This window comes from Centruroides sculpturatus, unplaced genomic scaffold (assembly GCF_000671375.1).
Source record: "Centruroides sculpturatus isolate CEXI.00-Female unplaced genomic scaffold, Cexi_2.0 scaffold1084, whole genome shotgun sequence".
NCBI classification, from domain to species: domain Eukaryota; kingdom Metazoa; phylum Arthropoda; class Arachnida; order Scorpiones; family Buthidae; genus Centruroides; species Centruroides sculpturatus.
The window spans coordinates 251,786-274,096 of record NW_019385296.1 but is presented as its reverse complement, the minus strand read 5'-3'; the positions used below and the strand labels follow the sequence as shown (position 1 = coordinate 274,096).

General features: G+C 27.9%; 1 protein-coding gene across 1 annotated transcript; it reads right to left on the bottom strand.

Moving 5' to 3' along the window:
* Positions 1-5,506: 5,506 nt before the first annotated feature.
* Positions 5,507-22,311, bottom strand: LOC111637290 (asparagine synthetase domain-containing protein 1-like; the record flags this gene model as incomplete). The annotated part of the gene is made up of 9 exons (XM_023382764.1): positions 5,507-5,755; positions 5,949-6,129; positions 10,574-10,641; positions 13,191-13,335; positions 16,133-16,167; positions 16,235-16,451; positions 17,585-18,099; positions 18,274-18,405; positions 22,183-22,311. Coding segments are annotated over 9 exons (1,602 nt in total), but the record flags the coding sequence as incomplete, so codon positions are not given.

Below are 22,311 nucleotides of genomic sequence, written 5' to 3'. Positions count from 1 at the left end.
TTTAATGATAATTTTAATGTGAAAATAAACCAACAATTTAATGTAAGCATAATATGAATAATGTAAATAGGAATTATTATATTTAGGAACTTTTCATGTGTATAATTTTACCCACAGCATGATGTAACTACAGGTTGTCTGTAAAGTTACTGTGCAGTGAGAAATTTTGGTAGTTTTCTGTTAATGGGACAACAACTGTAATTGTAATCCAATTCACAATGTTGTCATCTTATTGATGTAACAGAAAAGTAAGAGAATAAGAAAAGTCAAGTAGATTTAATAAAACACAAAATAATTAAAATTTGAAAAACAATCACAATGTTTTCGGCAATGTTAAATGAAATCTGCAGCTTTATACATTTCGTGTAATGTGGAGAATCCTATTTGTAAGTTTTTTATTTGTTAATTTTTGTACTTGCCTATGTTTCTTGAATGTACTTTACACATAATAAAATAGCCATTTCTTTACATGGCATCCCATTAACAGAAAAGTGTCAAAATTTTAATGACATTACAAACAAGACCTGTAAGTTGTATACAATACTGTGCAGTTAACTGGTCAGCTGATATCGAATGGACAACTTACAGGTCTCGTATACAATACTGTACGTGTTATTTTAATGTCATTACAAATTTCTCACTACACAGTAACTTTTCAGACATCCTGTAGGAGCAATAAATTTTGAATAGCTTCTGATGACTTTTGCAGGAACAGAATAATATCAAGTATATTTGTTGTTTGCTACACAGGAGGAGCATTTTGTTTTTATAGAAGTTACATTGTATTATGGCTCAGGTAGGAAAGAATAGATTTTAGTAAATTATAATTAATTATCTGAAATTGCTTATTATATTATATTATAAGTAAAAATTTAAAAAAAATGTTCTTTCTTCTGGAGAAAGAGCTTTAGTGATAGCATTAGTTTAAGCACATTATAGAAAATACAAAAAAATGTTGTTACAAATGCAAAGAAAAGGTAAGTCTGGGAAAAAATAAGGATGTGTTTCAATCCTGCTGTACGTTTGCATCAGTATGTAGAAAAATTATCCAAAGCCTGGAAAAATATGAAACAGTGGATAAATAAGTTTTCTGTTGTATAGAAGCATAAATTACATGTGACTGGTGATGGCCCAAATACACGGGCTCAGCTCAGTACTGTGTCAGTAGTATAAAATGAAAGTGAGAACAGAAATTGAAAATGTATTGGAATCGCAGCCCTCTTCCTGTTACTATATCATGTCCAACTTTGTTTGGTAGATAAATAAAAGTTTGTTTTGATAGGCCATATCATCACACAAAACTTATATTGTTGTATGTGCTTTGAGAGTGTTTTGAAAATAATTCAAATAATAGTAAAAGCTATCCATTGCAATTTCATACAACTCAACCCTATCAACATTAGCTTGTCTTTCTATTATATCCATTTTTACTCTTTTTTTTTAGCTACTAAGTTACAATAAAATAAATAAATAGTGTATATTTATGTGTGTGTTCACATAGAAAAATATGCATAAAATGTAAAAATGAAGACACATGTTTTCTCACAACCAATCAGTCACTCTATACCAGAAAGGCCTCACTCATTTCAGACTAATGAAAACATCTGCTCTTCTACAGCCACTTTTCTCAGTTTATGAAATGTTGAGCCACTATGTACAGTACATAGTGGCTCACTAATGAGTCACGCGATGCAATTTCATCTCATAAAATGCGTCATAAGATCAACTCTGGCTAAAGCATTGAGAAACTTTGTAACAATCAAAACTTCTTCCAAAACTTCAGACTATGAGGCGTTAAATATAATTAAAAATATTTTATTCTTACGAGCGCTTTTGACGTAAATATGCACGTCGTCTTCAGGCAATTCAAAATCGAATAGCGCTCGCAAGAATAAAATATTTTTAATTATATTTAACGCCTCATAGTCTGAAGTTTTGGAAGAAGTTTTGATTGTTACAAAGTTTCTCAATGCTTTAGCCAGAGTTGATCTTATGACGCATTTTATGAGATGAAATTGCATCGTGTGACTCATTAGTGAGCCACTATGTACTGTACATAGTGGCTCAACATTTCATAAACTGAGAAAAGTGGCTGTAGAAGAGCAGATGTTTTCATTAGTCTGAAATGAGTGAGGCCTTTCTGGTATAGAGTGACTGATTGGTTGTGAGAAAACATGTGTCTTCATTTTTACATTTTATGCATATTTTTCTATGTGAACACACACATAAATATACACTATTTATTTATTTTATTGTAACTTAGTAGCTAAAAAAAAAGAGTAAAAATGGATATAATAGAAAGACAAGCTAATGTTGATAGGGTTGAGTTGTATGAAATTGCAATGGATAGCTTTTACTATTATTTGAATTATTTTCAAAACACTCTCAAAGCACATACAACAATATAAGTTTTGTGTGATGATATGGCCTATCAAAACAAACTTTTATTTATCTACCAAACAAAGTTGGACATGATATAGTAACAGGAAGAGGGCTGCGATTCCAATACATTTTCAATTTCTGTTCTCACTTTCATTTTATACTACTGACACAGTACTGAGCTGAGCCCGTGTATTTGGGCCATCACCAGTCACATGTAATTTATGCTTCTATACAACAGAAAACTTATTTATCCACTGTTTCATATTTTTCCAGGCTTTGGATAATTTTTCTACATACTGATGCAAACGTACAGCAGGATTGAAACACATCCTTATTTTTTCCCAGACTTACCTTTTCTTTGCATTTGTAACAACATTTTTTTGTATTTTCTATAATGTGCTTAAACTAATGCTATCACTAAAGCTCTTTCTCCAGAAGAAAGAACATTTTTTTTAAATTTTTACTTATAATATAATATAATAAGCAATTCCAGATAATTACTTAATTATAATTTACTAAAATCTATTCTTTCCTACCTGAGCCATAAAACAATGTAACTTCTATAAAAACAAAATGCTTCTCCTGTGTAGCAAACAACAAATATACTTGATATTATTCTGTTCCTGCAAAAGTCATCAGAAGCTATTCAAAATTTATTGCTACTACAGGATGTCTGAAAAGTTACTGTGTAGTGAGAAATTTGTAATGACATTAAAATAACACATACAGTATTGTATACGAGACCTGTAAGTTGTCCATTCGATATCAGCTGACCAGTTAACTGCACAGTATTGTATACAACTTACAGGTCTTGTTTGTAATGTCATTAAAATTTTGACACTTTTCTGTTAATGGGATGCCATGTAAAGAAATGGCTATTTTATTATGTGTAAAGTACATTCAAGAAACATAGGCAAGTACAAAAATTAACAAATAAAAAACTTACAAATAGGATTCTCCACATTACACGAAATGTATAAAGCTGCAGATTTCATTTAACATTGCCGAAAACATTGTGATTGTTTTTCAAATTTTAATTATTTTGTGTTTTATTAAATCTACTTGACTTTTCTTATTCTCTTACTTTTCTGTTACATCAATAAGATGACAACATTGTGAATTGGATTACAATTACAGTTGTTGTCCCATTAACAGAAAACTACCAAAATTTCTCACTGCACAGTAACTTTACAGACAACCTGTAGTTACATCATGCTGTGGGTAAAATTATACACATGAAAAGTTCCTAAATATAATAATTCCTATTTACATTATTCATATTATGCTTACATTAAATTGTTGGTTTATTTTCACATTAAAATTATCATTAAATTATGGGATTATAAAGAAGTGTATATTTCTCATCAAACAGTTGTGCCAGGTGACCACAACTCATGAGTTACTCATGAACTATCAATACATAACTTTGTATGGTAGACTCATCTCAAAGAATAGAGTGGCTCTTGTCAACTGCTCAAGAAGAGAGACTCATTGTTGAAAAAAATTGTACTGTATTAAGTAAAAATATTGATTACAGTATATATAACCTTTAAATGTGTAAAAAATGAAGAATTAAATAATAATATAAATTAATAGAAAACAATGAATACTGCACTGAGTTATAAACCAGGAAAAAAGTAATTTTCTCTTGGATAATTCAACTATTTGCTTTGCACATGACAATTTTTAATTTTTTTTTCCTCTCAAATCCTATACTAGGTGATCATATTTACAGTACAGTATCCCTTGTACTGTACAACACACACTTCTATACCATGGTTTTGCTGTAACATGGTTCAAAAATTGGGGAAATCCCCTGTTACAGTTTCCAGTTTTGCTCTAACATGATTTGGGAAATCCTCCATACAATATTTTACAATTTTTAAGTGTAAATTCCATTATTCAATATTTTTTTTATTTAAGCAAGTACGAATGTTGTCTCAAATTTGCCCATGGATTTTAGAATATTGAAATTTTCAATTTGTTTTGTGCCTTTCGTCAGGTTTGATTTAATGAATTATTTCTAAAAATAATTCATTAAAGTAAACCTGAAATGAAGGTAATCATTTGTAAAAATTATAAACAAAATACAGCAGTACTTGGTACTCAAACTGTTCCCAACTCCAACAATTTGGTATTCAAACACAAATTCTGGAAGAAAAAAGATCATTCGGTATTTGACTGAACAAATGCAACTCTCTATAACAAATTTTTTATTAATAATATTTTTTTATTTTGTCATCCATAAAAAATTATGAAAAAATAAAAAAAAATGTTGCTGATATTTCTGTCAGCAAAAAAGCTCAGAAGACAATACTTTGTAAAAAGAAAATGCCCTCATTTAACTAGTATTTTAATGCATAAGTACAGGTATACCTCGACTTATGTCATTCCCGATTATACGTTGTTTGTCAAAAAAGTATATGGAAAAATAAAAATCAAGTTTAAGTCATTTTATTCGACTTTACATCTGTCCACAAATATTGAAGTTGTAATATCACTAGAAAAGCGTTTAAAGCACATAAAATCATATTAAAATATATACATTTACAAGTATGCACTGTATTTACAGTACATGCATTTGTCAATTTAGTAAATTAATTTTTTCTGTATTATATTAAAAACTAAAATTTATTTGTTTGTAGGCTTAAAATAGATCCTTATTAACCATATATTATTAAAAATGCATTAATAAATAAAATACAGAACCGGGAATGGTAATTTACGGTTTAGCCTAGTGACAAGTAGATTCGGAGACAAGTAAATTCGACTTACGTCGCTTCTCCTGGAACCAATTACCGACGTAAGGCGAGGTATACCTGTAATTTAATCCTGATTGTTAGTTAATTTTTGATTGGATATAAATTTTTAATAGCAAAAATATCATAGTCATGGACTATGATATTTTTATGGTAGCATACCTACCTATATTAAATCTATACAAGCCATCAGCTGTACAGATAACCCATAATCAGAAATTTTTGGCTACATTGTTGAATAAATAAACATAAAAAAACAAATAATACAAGAACTAAGAATAATAATTTTTATTTACTTCTTTCAATTTGAATTATTCAAAATTTTATTTATATAAAATGAAAAATTTATTTTCTTTGTTTAAAAAATGTTTATTCATAAAAAATTCATATATAATAGTCTTTTTTTATAAATATAATTTTATTTACAATCTAAATTATTTTATCCGATGGCAAATATCAGATCCTTTTTCTTTATTGTCCTCTGAATGAGCAATTCTTGATCCAAACTGTATAGCTCTTTTTGGTAAATGTTTTACACTATTTAATCCTAAATATTCAGCTAATAATCTCAATAATAACTTCTCACCTATTCCTCTGGGTAATAATAAATTTGCCTAAAATTTTATATGAGTCAAATATATATCTTTTAATTATTAAAAATGAAAGATGATAATTCAAAAATTATTACCTTGAACCAAATTGGTAAATTATTCAAAAATGATACAACGTTTTCATCTAAAAATGGAATNGTCAAATATATATCTTTTAATTATTAAAAATGAAAGATGATAATTCAAAAATTATTACCTTGAACCAAATTGGTAAATTATTCAAAAATGATACAACGTTTTCATCTAAAAATGGAATTCTGGATTCTTTTCCATGATCTGCAATGACTCTATTAAGAAATAAATTAGATTTTTTTAAAATGAAACTTTCTAATTCAGATTTTTTTAGATTATAATGAAAGTCTATGCATAAATTCAATTTTTATTTAATATTAAATTAACAAAAATAACCAAAACAAAATTATTTTGAAAATTAAAGTTAAAGACTATTGTTTCTGACCACTATTACTCATTCTTTCACAAACAATCCAATTCCTTGATTTGAATGCAAAAGAACTCTTCACATGCATAAAGATTTTCATTGTAACCTACAATTGAAGTATAATAATTCATTTTTATGTAACTTTTATTTTTTTAACAATAATGTTTAATACAGGATGTTAAAGAAAGACACTTAACACCCCTGCTACATAATATAGAATGTATCCAAAATTAATTTGTTCATATCAGGAACACATTAGACCAAGGAGAAAACAGATTGGTGTGTGTTATGCACACGGCCATCATCTTGAATGCAACTTTGAAATTTTAAATGGGAAGGGGGTCATGTGACACATCATTTAGGGTCAGAATTTCACAAGAAATTGATTGCTGAAAGATTTATTCAAATTATCTCTAATAGTTACAGAGTTATTAATGTGTTTCCTTTGTTGTTACAGATTGAAGAACAGACAACACAATGCTCCTAACACAGGAAGAATGCATCAAAATTGTACTGATGGCAGGGGAGAGAAGTTTCAGGGTTATTGCACAGGCATGAATGTTTTTTTATCATGGCCCAATCCAGTCTCTCTGAATTTCTGGAGAAGGTTTACAACTGCTACCTTTGACACAGGCACTTGGTGTGGATGACATTGATTAAACTCCTGTGCAATCACCCTGGAGAAAACTTCTTTCTCCTGCCATCAGGACAATTTTGATGCATTCTTCTTGTGTTAAGGGGATTGTGTTGTCTGTTCTTCAACCTGTAGCAATGAAAGAAACATTAATAACTCTGTAACTGTTTGAGACGGTTTGAATAAATCTTTCAGCAATCAATTTCTTGTGAAATTCTGACCCTAAATGATGTGTCACATGATCCCCTACCCATTTAAAATTTCAGAGTTGCATTCAACATGGTGGCTGTGCATGTAACACACATCAATCTCTTTTCTCCTTAGTCTAATGTATTAGCACCTTGTTTGACTTCACAATTCACAAAAAAAACTCTATCACCTTAATTTGTTTTGATGTTGCTTTTCTGCCTATCAAATACAATGACTGTTTGATATTAGCAAAGTCATGTTCAGCCTGTTCATTTATGCTGAAATTCATCAGAAAGGTCTTTATCATTTGGAAAGACTCAATGACTAAATTTTAGCACTACACTTGGATCAATATCAGAATGTTCACTAGATGGCTCCTCCTCAATTGTATCAGCCTGATAACTTCATACAAATCTTCAATTGTACTGTACAGTACATATTCCAGATGTAACAAGTTCATCATCAAACTCTATATTAAATATTACGAAAACTTTGAAAAAAAAAAATGAAGTTTACAAAAGATGGGGCTAAAACAAAACCCATTATTCTGAGTCACAGATCTTCTAAAAGGAGGTAAAATTACATTAATTTGGCAGGACTTGGAAAAATATCCATTATTCTGTGATTCTGAGATCTGTTGTTCTGAAATCTGTTGAAACAAAATTCTACTGTAATATATTTTAAAATATTATTTTTCTATTCAGTTGATCTTTTTACTTTGAAGACCAAACTTACAAATGATCCCTTTTTAAAAGTTAAAGTAGTTTTCTGCAAGTTTCAAATGTTCAGTAGTAGTCCATAATCTTTGGCAATATCACATTTTCCCTCTACTTTTCAAGCTGACATCAAAAATAATTAAACAACCTTGCTATAGAGACACAAAATCAGTAAAATTGAACCAAATGACACTTTTATTGTGCCTCAGAAGTTTAAACATGTGCATATCTAGGGATGTCTGAAGTACATTCATTCATCAGTACATGCTATTTTCTTTTTTTGAGTATATTAGCCTTGATTATTAAAATTTATATTAAAAAATTGAGTTGAACTTTGTATTTTTAACATCTGTTTAAATACAAATTTCAAAGAAAATAACAAGTTTGATTTCACCAATAATTCAAATTGAACATATTTTCCTTATACAGTTAAATCTGATTAAGTAAATCTATTATTACATGTAATGAATTTTCAGTAGTTAAAGAAATATAAAGAATAACAATCATATTTTTCTGAAAGTCCAAAAACAAAAATTCTTCTTGACATTTTACATATAACTGTAAATATTTCTGAAATTCAACATGCATTGTTGAAAAATGAAACATAAAAAAATTTAATTACAATANTTTATTAAAAAAAAAAAAAAAAAAAAAAAACAAGCAGCGTAGGGCCCGGTCAGTACTTGGGACGGAGACGACCTGGGAATACCGGGTGCTGCTATCATTTTTTTGCCCCTCTCTAGAATTTATTTTATTTTCAAATTTCATATTCAAAAGCTTTTGTATCATTTCTTTGTGGAAACTGATTGAACTGTCGTCGCCTTCTGGAAACAAGAAATAGAAATGTTTATAAATCAACAAGACTTATTTCTTGTGACATCGTCACAATAAATAAGTCTTGTTGATTTATAAACCTCGTCACAATACTGGGTTGAAATTTTTAATCATATTTTTAAATCATTTAATTTAAAATATATTCTTTTCATCCCAAATTAGCAGTGACTTGCCCCTGTACATTATACTTTTCCTTTAACAATAGAGTTGCGACTGTTATCTATTAACTACTTTTAGGGAAAGTTTTGAATTGAAATAACATGACTTCCGATTTGCATCAGAAGTTTGTATATAGTTAATTGGGGCCTCCTGTCACTAAGATTTCCGTATCTAGTCTCGGATTTCATCTATCTAATGCCGTTCTCGAGATTAAAGAAAAATGGACTGACAACAGTGGGAATTTATTGGTCTAAAATTTTTTCAAATTGCAACCAAATTATGTAACTTTTAAAATATTTTAAATCTTAGCTAGTTGTACATATAACATTACTGGATCATACCATTCTACAAATATCATATGTGCAAGATATAGAGATAGCTCGTTCAATGCCAATGCCTTCCTTTTTTCCTTAACAAGTTTTGCCACAAATTTTTGTTTAATCTTTGGTATTAAAAAACCTATACACCCTGGGAGTGATTTGTAATCTAACGTAATACACTTCAGTGCCAAACCATGCTGGCAGCACTCCAAAAGAAAATTCAATTGTATATGTTTCGTGTGCCAATGTTCTTTTGCTTTCAGAAGCACGAATGAAGAGATCTAATAATATAATATTTTAAAATCCTCACAAGTATTTCAAATTTACAGAATTCCATTCCTTTCAAGAACAGAAAGACCAGACTTTTGTTATAACGTGTGCTTTTAATGCACAAATTTGTTTATATACAGTAGATAAATAAGGGATGATTTTATTAATCACCGAAAGAAAAACAATCATATTAGTTTATATATGATTTTTTTATGAGGTGCTGGATGTTTTGCTTGGGCAGCATTTTTTCAAAAATGCTGTGAGCCACATAGGTATATATGATAGATATAAAGTATGTATGTTGAGGATCCTCATACATATATCATACATTGAGAAGCTTAAAATATTAATATACATTGAGAAACTTAAAATAATGTCTTAAATTCTGTCCATGACTATTTCTCCATTAAGGTATATTATTTATTTTAACTTTGCCAAATTCCATACTGCATTATAGGTAAAACAACTATGTTTTGTAATGCTTGTTTGAAATATTCTAATAACTTTTTAATTCTTTGATATGTAATTAACTGAAAAGAATATAGTATATAAGAAATTAATGTTATAGACATGTGTAATTAAATAATCTTAATATATTTTATAATTTCTAATATTATAGTAGGTCTATGGAAATAATCAACTTAGATATTAATCAATGAGCATCAGCCATTGATCACCTAGGTGTGGCAAGTGACTTCTGGTTTCTTCCTCATTTGTTAAACATGTCACCACAATTAAAAACAGTGGTATGGAAGCTTCATGTTGTGATATTGGAATATGAGAAAGTTTGCTATAGTAGTTGTTAAATGCATGATTCTTTACATTTAAGGCATGCTGCTATAAAAAATTAACATAATTAACAGAAAAGTTGTTCTGCCGTCTAATGAGAATAAAATAAAATAAAATTCACATATTGCCTGATATATTACGAAAGTGCTGACATCATTAGGAAATGTGCTGATTGGTTTAAATTAAGCAACATCATGTGTGACGTTGCTCTTAGGTCGATTCTTTCCATAGAAAGACTGTACAAAAAGAAGCATTATTTTATTTTACTTAGTTATAAACATTACCATTCAATTGTAATGCTTTCCAGTGATGATCATTACTTTTAGTTTTATTAAAAATTTGTTGATATATTAGAAATTAAAATTTTATATCTTATACTTTTATATTATTTTATACTTTATATCTGAATATAATGTAATAAAACTTATTTTATATTGAATAAACTTTTAATTTTTTAAAAATTCATTTTACTTGAATTTATTCCTATGTCTGGAATATCCAGCTAACTGTTCATCAGCTCCCATTCCAACTAAAATTATCTAAAAATAATTAAATATCGATAAATCAGTCAAGTTAAAAAAGAACAGTAAAAATGATATAAATTTTAATTTGTGTTTTTAATAAATATAGAAATATAATATTAAATTTAAGAACTATTTAATCTGACTTTCACACACAAATAATATAGGTAAAAATTATTATTTTTTAGTTGAAATGTCCAAACACGATCAAATATATTATATTAATCAGTCATCAAAACATATATGTTTATCAAAGTTTATCATAAAACTTCTGTTCCTATTTTAAGTCATTAAAGAAAATTAATTTCGAGTGGATCAATTTACATAAGAAGAATTGTGATAAATATTAAATATTTAATTATTGGAAATTTAAGTTTTGAATTATTATAAATATTATAAACAAAAACAAGGATATTTTTTTTTACAGTTTTCATCTTAATAAATAATTAATTAGTAATAATAAAATTAAAAGTATAAATATAATAAAGTAATATCATCTATATATATAATCGAGACGGGTTGATAATAATAATGATAATAATAATAAGCGCACAGCCCAAATGGTTAGGAGTTGAAAGTTGAAATTTGGTACACAGATAGGGTACATCACGAAAACGCACACTAAGAAGGGATTTTTCGAAATTCCTCCCGGGGGGGAGAAAGACAGGATTAAGGCTTAACACTTCCATCAACAATGGAAGTGTTAAGTAACAATGGCGGTGTTAGGTAACAATGGAAGTGCTAAGTAACAATGGAAGTGTTAAGTAACAATGGAAGTTTTAAGTAACAATAAAAGTTTTAAGTAACAATGGAAGTGTCAACAATGGAAATGTTACGTAACAATGGAATTGTTAAGAGAAAGCGATGTGCGATACGCAGATGCAGTTTTTTTCGTTTTTTGCGGGAAATCGAACATATTTTTAGACCCATCTAAAAATTCTCCAAGGGGACCCAATTCTTGCATTCTGTGAAAACAGGTAAGGTTGACTGTAACGTAATAATCTTTATCTTAGTTATCGTTACTTTTGCCCGAGCAATGCCGGGCTCACCTGCTAGTTTAAATATATAGTAATTAAATAATTTCTAACTTAAGATATTAAATATTTCATATAATAATTTCAAGAAATTTGTTTCATGCAATATTTTTTGTTATCAATACAGTTTTTTGAAATAATATGTATAATAAATATTGTTTATATTTAACTGAAGATTATAATAAAATATTTGATAAAATAATTTTGTATATACAGTAGAGCATTAATTATCCGACTCAATTGGGGACTTGGGTTGGTCGGATAACTGAAAAAATCGGATAACCAAAAATAATGAAAAAAATACATTATTAGTATATCGCTATTAATTAGTTAAATGTAATTAGTATATTAGTATATCGTTAACCTACTTCATGTTGAATTTTCGATTGAGAATCGTTGTTACACCTAACAAATTTTTTTTTAAAATAATAATCGTCACTATTGTATCGTTAAAAATTATTTTATTGCTCACAAAACAAACAACCACTCATAATTAGAAAATTAAATCTCATTTAAATACTGGCCTCCCTTTCATGGTCAAGCCAGTATTGCCAGCTAAAACACGCAAAAATTGAACAAAAATTGTATTAAAGTAGCCAAGACATAGCCAAATATTGTAGCGCCACATCACTATTGGACATTTGAAATTTGCCGACTAGAACGGTCGGTTAACCGATGTGACAGTTAATCGGGGTCGGATAATCGATGCTCTACTGTATTCTAAAATTCAATAATGTTTATACTATAGTACTTAGCAAAAATATTATCGGTTACACAATATAAGAGAGAAAGTTAAATATAGACATTTTCATGAAGGATTTCATAAAGATGTTTATTATTCATCTAATAAATTATTATATATTATTATTCATTATCATTCTGATGATATTCATTAGGACAGAAAATTTTTACAGACTATCTCCAAAAATCTCAATATATCAAAGGATTAAACCTAATTGTTTTAGGACAATAATGTAGAAAGATTTTTTATCTCTAGAAACAAATGTTATTAAAACAGAGCAGACATGATAAAGAAAAAACTTTAGGTTAAAATATTTTGTTAAATTCTTCCATTATTTTATTTCATTATCATTCACATAATGAGACTGATAGTGCAAAAAGGAGTGTAAAAATATGTATTTATCTGAAGATAATGATAAGCATAACCAAAACTCTGAATACAATAAATTTTATAAGTATATATTCACTTAGATGTGTTGGAACATGTTAATTCTGATAAAACTAAATAACTGAAAAGTATATCCATTACAAGTAGATTATATTATATTATTTAAAAAACAAAAAAGATATGTTTATTATATTCAGAAAACACCATAAATAAAATATGTAACAAAATAATCACATTTTTCATCATTCTGGTTTAGTTTTCCCACCTCTTAATTTTTGGGTTTTTCTGCCCCCATGGATATTAAGAGGAAACTAGTTTATTAATTTTAGGCAATTGCCATATGATTTAATTTAATTTAAGCAATTATAATAAGTTATTTAAAATTTCTAAAATTTGAAACTTACTCTTGCAGGACTTGTATAAACGATACTAGAAGTTTCACTTAATTTTAAAAATCCTCTTCCTCTAGCTGCAAACCAACAAGCACAACCTATACTATCATCAATAACAGTCGATAAAGGATAGATCAAGTGTCGAATATATCTTTCTCTGAAATTTAAATTACAATAATGATAACAATAATATTTAAATAGATGTATTAAGCTATTATCAATTATTTAATCTGTAATAAAAAAATAATAATTACTAATGGAAATTAAATTCAATGCTTAATGGAATTAATTTATTAAGTAACGTCTCTTCAATCCGAAAAAAAAACTTTCGGTAGACTACCTCACAGCCAATTCAGGTTATAAAATTCCTTTTATTGCTTTGTTACAGATGCATTTTGAGCCAGGTTAAATTTCTAGCTCCTCTTCAGTGCTTAAGAGTCTCCATAGGATACAATGGCTTAATTTCACACTTATATGGTACTTTTAGTCCCATTTACAATGTTTTCATCAACACAAAGAATTATATTAAGGGCGTTTATCGTGTTATATCGAAAGGATGTACAGCTTGCTACAAGGTTTCTTACTAATTAAAAGCTTATTATTTTGAAAATGCAAGTTGTACATCCTTTTGATATAACACGATAAATGCCCTTAATATAATTCTGTGTTGAAAAAAACATTGTAAATGGGACTAAAAGTACTGTGTAAGTGTAATAGTACCATATAAGTGTGAAATTAAGCCATTGTAACCTATGGAGACTCTTAAGAACTGAAGAGGAGCTAGAAAGTTAACCTGGCTCAAAATGCATCTGTAACAAAGCAATAAAGGAGTTTTATAACCTGAATTGGCTGTGAGGTAGTCTACTGGAAGTTTTATTTCGGATTGAAGAGACATTACTTAATAAACATATAAACAGCTACCATAAGAAAATTCAGAAAAGGAATTAATTTAAAAACATCATTTTTACTTAAGTTAGCAAGGATCAGTTTTTCTGCACTACTATATCTGTTAAACTCATTATAAAAATATCACAATAAGTAAAAATATAAAAATATCCTATTTTTTTTAATACTGAAATACTGTAGTTTTTTGTATCTTCAATTTTCAATGTTAATTTTGGATTTCTCACAAGCAGTTATAATCTTATTTCAGACAGCATACAGAGTATCTCCTACTAAAAAGCAATTGAGGCTAATTGCTGAGAAAGAACTGTCAGATTCACGTAAACAATGCTTGTTTTCCTACATTATTGAGCATTGACTATTCATTGGTGAACAAGCAAAATTCCTTTACCATCCCAAAAAAAGACGAAGCAAAATTATCTCAGTTCCTATTGCAATTAGATCAGTTCCAATTATAAAGTTGTAGACCAAGTTCAAATTAGTATATTCTACATTTTGCTCAATTAAAAAAGAATAAAATGGGTGTGCTATGTACTCCCAAAAAACTGAAGAGTTGTATAAGTTGAACTTCCCTGTAGTGCTGAACTGCTTTGTAAATGTTTGTTTCTCAAGCTTTAAGTATCATAGTTTGTGATAAATATAGCTGTCGGTGATGAATACATTTTGGTGTCATTAAAGATCTTACAGACAAAAGAAAACTATAATTAGAAACTTGGCATTTCATTGAACACAAAGGAAGTAAACCAAACAAAAAAAAAATTTTTCAGATCAAAAACATACATCTAAACAAAACACCATTCAACAAAAAGTTTTGTCAGTACATTGCAAATTGCATTGAACATAATGCTTCATTATAATAAATTACACAATTTTTTTTTGTCATTTCTTATCATTCATGTTATTAAATTTCTGTGAATTAAATTCTTTTTATTATTGAACTAGAACTGAAATTAATATTTTTACTTTATTTAAGATATTTATGTTTAATTTTTCCCTACCAAGTGTGACCAGTAATGTGAAAAAATTGGTTATCCAAAATTGTACTATTTCCGATGATCAATGCTTTACAGTATTCATTTATAAACATTTTTATGTATATTTGTATTTTTATATATTTAAGACATATAAGTTTTTATTAAACCGTTAAAACTTACATAAATGATATAAACTACATTAAGTCTTTAAAACCAATGAAACTCAGGACTATCTTTATAAAAAAAACAAACAATCTGCTTATTAAGATAACCAAAAAATGTTTTCAGTTCTTCTTGAGTCGTCTTCTGTTCATTCTTACAAGAAATGCTTGTAAGAAATGGAAAGAATTAATGATCCCAAAAAGCATTTTATTGCATTGAAAAGTTGACTCTAAATTATTTTGCAGTATTTTTCTGTTTCAAATCAGTCACTAAATAACATTTTTACATATTATACTACACTACCTTTGTGTTTTTTTTTTTTACTACTATGCATATGTAGCTAGAACTATTTCTAAGATTATCAGCACAAAAGCTTTCTCACTAATTTCTAGCCGTATTAACAGGAGTACAAACGTTTTCGGCCTTCTTAATAGGCCTTCCTTGGGTACACTGTGGAACATCAGTTCTTCTAACCGACGCTCCACAGTGTACCCGAGGAAGGCCTATTAAGAAGGCCGAAAACGTTTGTACTCCTGTTAATACGGCTAGAAATTAGTGAGAAAGCTTTTGTGCTGATAATCTTAGAAATAGTTCTAGCTACATATGCATAGTAGTAAAAAAAAAAAACACAAAGGTAGTGTAGTATAATATGTAAAAATGTTATTTAGTGACTGATTTGAATCAGAAAAATACTGCAAAATAATTTAGAGTCAACTTTTCAATGCAATAAAATGCTTTTTGGGATCATTAATTCTTTCCATTTCTTACAAGCATTTCTTGTAAGAATGAACAGAAGACGACTCAANTTTCTAATAAATTTTCCATTCTTTTGATACTTTCTAGATTTTCTAAACAATTATTTAAAATTCTAAATATTTATTACATAATATTACTTATAAAATTAGTGACACTGACCTTTCATTTTTCAATTCATCTTTTGTTACATTAATCTAAAAAATAAATTATTTATAAAATTTAAATTTAAAAAATTAAATTAAATTTTAATTTTTAAATTACCTCAACAAAATTCCATTTTCTTTGCGGATATAACACTTTCAATTCATTCCAAGCAGTTATTCCACTAATTCGATCAGGTGTATTAAAACTGTATAAATTAGTGTTTACACTACGCTGAGAATCATTTTTATGATTCTTTTTGGATCTATTATTAGCTTTTCTTTCATGTTCAAAGGCAACATTCACTAAATCAATTGGTACATTTTCTGGAATGTATCTTTAAAAAAAAAAAAAAAAAAATTCAACAATTTTATTTGTTAATAACATTACATATTATTCAAACAAGGAAACCGCTAGATATGGCGTCCTCTGTTTTGAATGAGTTTGATATATATTGTAATACTACCATCTCAGTAATTCACATTAAAGTCGCTTAATGCAATCTCAAGAGCACAAGATAAAATTTTCTCTGTTCTTTACTTGATGTGTTATTAGAGATAGTATGTTAATAACAGTACAGTCGACCCCCCATAACACTGTTGATTATTCCGTTTTATATGAATTCCATGTTGTATGAGTCACTTAGATTTTACAAATACGTATGCCGGGCTGTGAATGGCTCACATATCTGTAAAATCTTAATGACTTGTACAACATGGAATTCATATAAAACGGAATAATCAACAGTGTTATAGGGGGTCGACTGTATAGCTGAGTGGATAGTGAAAAATTTTAAAAAGTACATTGCACTAATAATCTGTTTCAACATGCATTATATAAAAACATTTTAAGTAGATTTAAACTTGTAACATGCAATATAGTAGTTGAACACCTTATCTATTCAACTATGCTGCTGTTAACATTTTATCCATATAACACGGTATGTATAAAAAACACAGCAAATTCTGAAGTTAGTTTCCTTTTTACCATGAATTACTGGAAGAGTAGTATATGATATATATCAAACTCTGTCAAATTAGAGGGGGCCATCTCTGGTGAGCTCATAAGTATAAGACAAATTTCTGAAATTAAGTCCCACTGTACAAAAATTCCAGATTACTCATTCATTATACTTAATATATTTTCATTATATATAATAATTTTTACTTAATTTAGTTTCTAACATCTAAATTTTAAATAAACAACGATAATTAAATGCTTCGTACAAATACGAAACATCTTTGATTTCATTTTATTATAAATTACGTCTTATATACAGTAGAATGGTAAAATACAAATTTTATTTACAACCATTCATAAAATATTCTTGTTATTTTAATTATAACAATTTAACTATTTATATTTAGCTGTTTCTGAATATAACTTCAATGATTAATACATAAAAATCATCAAAAGAATTTACATCCATAAAATGAAAAATTTTCAGTTTAAAATATGAAATACTCTTACCTATTAGCAATAACAGCAAGTACTGTTGAATCTAAACCACCAGAAAACAATACTGCCACAGATGCATGTTCACAATTTTGATTTCTTGTTGAGTTTTTTAAGCAATCACTGCATATGAAAGGATGATTTTTTACTCTTTGTTCTACTGCTTTACTCAAAACTTCTAGAAAATCATTTATTATATTTTTCCAATGTAGATTATTACACAAAACACATAAAATATCTTTAGTATTATTTTTTTCATTTATAAGATCTCTCCTTTTATTGTCATCATTGTGAATTTCAGAGAAACATTTCAAGTTTTCTTCTGAAGGTGAGGTTTTATTTAATATTTCATTAATTGGTGACTGAATGCTTTCTGATTCCACACTTATATTTAATATAGATTCTAATTGATTACTGCTTACTGATTTAATAAGTCCAGATGGCATTTTGTTCCATAGATGAAGAGAAATCTTAAATTCATTTTCCATGAAATTAATGGAATATATTCCTGTTGCTGGAATCTCTTCCCACTGAATAAACAAAGATTTCAGCTTTAGAGAATTCAGTTTGCCTTAAATATTTTCAGTAATGATTTATTTTATTTTATTTTATCGAATCATTCATATTTGATATTTTGACATTAAAAACTTTAATTCGTGTAAAGAATATATAGATATGTGTAAAAAAAGTATTTTTGTATTTACATGATTAATGCAATTATTTAAAACAGCCACTGAACTTATGGAAAAAGGTAATTTCATTTCCGTTTTCCAACCCCAAAGTAAACTTCTACGTCCAAAAATGTCACGTCCAAACCATAAAGTTTTCTCATTTTCCTTTAAAGATTAAAAAATAAATAATCTTAACAACAAAAATTTATATTAAAAATTAAATTTAGATGTATATGTATTACCTATATAATCAATAAATTCATTAAGAAAAATAATGCTACTTGGTCATTTTAAAGAAGTTATTCAAATGTTTTGATGCTTAAACAGTTTAAATATTAAATATTCATTAAAAACCATTTTTACTGAAAAATTATTAAAAATTTATAAGTTAATGTACTCATAGATAGATTTTATACATTCAAAAACCAAAGAAAATATATGAATTCACAAATATAATTTCTAGGGTAGACTTTTAGAAAAAACAAGCAATTAGTGATTGTGACATTATCACAATATTGGGCTGCAATTTTTTAAAATAAATAAAGTTCGTATACACATAATTAAGGCCTCTAGCCCTAAGCTTCTACATCAGGTCTCAATTTTCATCTATCTAGCTCCATTCTCGAGATTAAGGAAGGATGGATGAACAGACGTACAACAATGGGAATCTAGAGCTCTACAATTTGAAAATTGCAGCCCAATAAATAATATAAAGAAAAATACATGAACTTAATAAATAACACACCAACAACTACCATAAATTATTGGGCTAAATTTGGAGTAAATAATACTAAATTACAAATGAATTTGTAATTTAGTATTATTTATTCTAAATTTAGCCTAATGGTTTATGGCAGTTGTTGGTGTGTTATTGCTTTACATTGGGTTTGTAGGGATATTTATTTGAACTTAATAAAAAAATGAACAAGCGACATCAATGAGTATTTATTCTATATAAGCATAAAGTTGCAATATCTAATTAGTATAATACACAACTGAATGATTTTAGTGATCTTGAGAACAGAACTATAATCATCAGTATCAACCCTAATTGCACCATAAATTGCTGCATAGAGCAAAAAAAGTTACGCTTACTTTCCTTCAAGATATTAACTTTTCTTATTACTCATTTGCTAATAATTTACCTAAGTATTAAGCAAGCAAATATCCAGGTTTTACTATATATATNGAGAGAAAAGGACAAAGGATTTACATAATATTCCAATAATTTTTTAATCACACTAATATAATCTTTTCAGATTTCCGAAAAATTTCGTAAAGGCCATATAATTATGTTTTATGAACCAAACAATACAACTATTTATTATTTTGTGACACTAATTGCTGCAAAAACTTGGTTTTTCATTTATAATGTTGTATTGAAATTTTATTTATAGTTTGTTTAATTGCTTTATTTTATGAATATAAGTAAACGTAATGAATTAATATTTTAGTAAAAACTCTGTCGTATAATTCAGTCGTAGAATGCCAAATAGTAATTAATAACATGCTTTGATTTTATAGACAAACTAGCAGGAAAGCCCGAAGTCTTCCAAGCTAAAAATCAGAATAAATATTAAGGCTATTTTGTATTTCTAATCCTTCTATTATATTATAGTATTTGATTTATATAACTACAAACATTATCTTATGTAAGGGTTTACCACACCAAATGACCAATCTAACACATTTTAAAAATTCTTTAAATTGTGTACAGTAGAGGAAGAAAATTTTAAAAATGTGTTAGATTGGTCATTGGATGTGATAAACCCTTACGTAAGATAACCTTTGTAGTTATATAAATTAAATACTATGATATAACAAATGAGATCTGGGATTTAAGAGAAATATTTGTTAAAATATTCTAAAATTTAAACTTGACGGAAAAATTATCAGTCTTTGACTTCCTCTGACTAAGGGAGAAGGACGCTTAGTTCCTCCCAAAATGATAGTTTGTGTGCAGATGTCCCACTCGACTAATCGCAAAACTGCCTAACTTCCTTCTCTTGATGGTGTGACATCCCAGTAATCCTACTGGATATTGATATAGTATAAAAGGTAAAAGTTCACCTTTTTGCTTGCTCTAGTCTTGTTTTTGATCGATACTTTCAGTACATTAAGGCTTTAGCCATCGCTTATGTTTTGACATCCTTGCTGAGCACCCAACATTGTAATAACAACTTTCCAGTGCTCCAAGTATGTGTTCTCAAGAATTCTCAACTATCCACCTCAGGCATACGTGAATGTCATGTAATATGATTTATCATTTTATGTAAACTCTCTCTCATTGGCATAAATTTTAATAGACATTTAAAAGTAGATATCCTCATATTTGATTGTTAATTTTAATCGCTTCATTTTATTGTAATCTCCATGTATTTGTATGTAAGATAGTTATAAACTCATTTAACAAATAAATATACTTCTAATGTATCGAATCTGTCAGTTGATTCCATCAGCTGTCAATTAACTGCATCGTTGGCCCATGTTACAATGAAACGTTAATATAAACCCTCCTAAAAATTCTGGTCATCTGAGCTTATTCTTAAACCACTTGAAAGAATAAGATAGTTAATTGAGAGTTAGAATGCAGCCAATTTTATTCCTAAATGGTGTACGGACCCTGACAAAGAGAGATCTTACCAATCTTCCTTTAAATCCTTATATTTGCCATCCTGAAGGTGACATAGGGTTAAACTGGAATATACCCTCCATTTCACACAATTAAAATGAAAATCATACAAAGAGTTTGGTTATTTCAGCCAACCATAGTCATGTTTATCACAATATTCAAATGTTACAAAATGGCACAATTTCATTGGTCCAACACCAATAGTAGACACCAACTGAAAACACGATATCTTAAAAAATTTACGATATTGTATTTTTTTCTAATGTTAGCACTAACAAAGTTTCATTCACAGCCAAATATCAAATGGTAATCTGCCAATAAATGAAACTTCACAAAAAATGGACCAAATATTTAAACTCAGCACCCTTGAAAACCACTTAAATCATATTTTGTACAGGCTGGTAATCTCACATTATGTTATTTTCCTATTTGAATGCAACCATACTAGTGAGTCCAATAGAAAGAAGGGAAATTTGTTGAAAGTACTTGCGATAAAAAAGTACTTACAACGCCAAACTCAGTGAACTTTCTGTTCTTCTATAATTGAGATTGTTGAAAGTATAAAAGATACAGGTCCAGGTTCTCACGATATGATTATAAACGTAATTCCTGTCATTTTAATAATTTTGGCACTTGATTTCTTCTTAAATAAAGCCCACAGACACAAATGCTTAAACATGTCCACTTATTTTTTATGTAGATAAATATATACAAGTTTTTTTAAATCTGTGATCCAAAGTCATGGTCTCTTCTGATCAATAAATATTAAATCACTTCAAATTTTAAATATATCAATAAAAAATTAAATTTCACATATTGTTATATTAATATGTTTTGAATTTAATTTTATTAATATATTTTACTTAATATTTTAGAGGTACAGCTTAAAAACTTTTCCTACAGCATTGGATGTGATAGGATTAAGTCTAATAAGTATTATTTGAACTTTTAATGTATTGAATTATAAGCTAACGCTAACATTTGATTTTTCTCTCAAAAGTTTAAAGCACAAGCTTTTATTCTCTGTGCTAAAGTTTGTACTGAAATTATTATTTGTAAAACAAAATTAATATTTTCTCTTCAAACATTTTGCCAAAAATTTGGCTTGAAACATATATTACTATAAAAATAGATTGTAAAAACAATGTTTAAATATCTTGAAGACTGATATTATTTTTTCAAAAAATACTTAACAAACATAGCCTGAAAAGTACCGTATTTTAAAATATACACCCTGAAAAATAAACTCGGTTACTTATGTAAAAAACAGATATATAAATTCATATAAATAATTTCACTTCTTTTAATACCTGCCAATAAATAAATGCCCATGGTCCGTGTAATTTTCCAAATGTATCAATAAATTCGGTTTTTGTTTTTGCACGACTTAATTTCTTTAACATAAAAACAGTATCACTGTCATCAGGAGAAATCTGGAA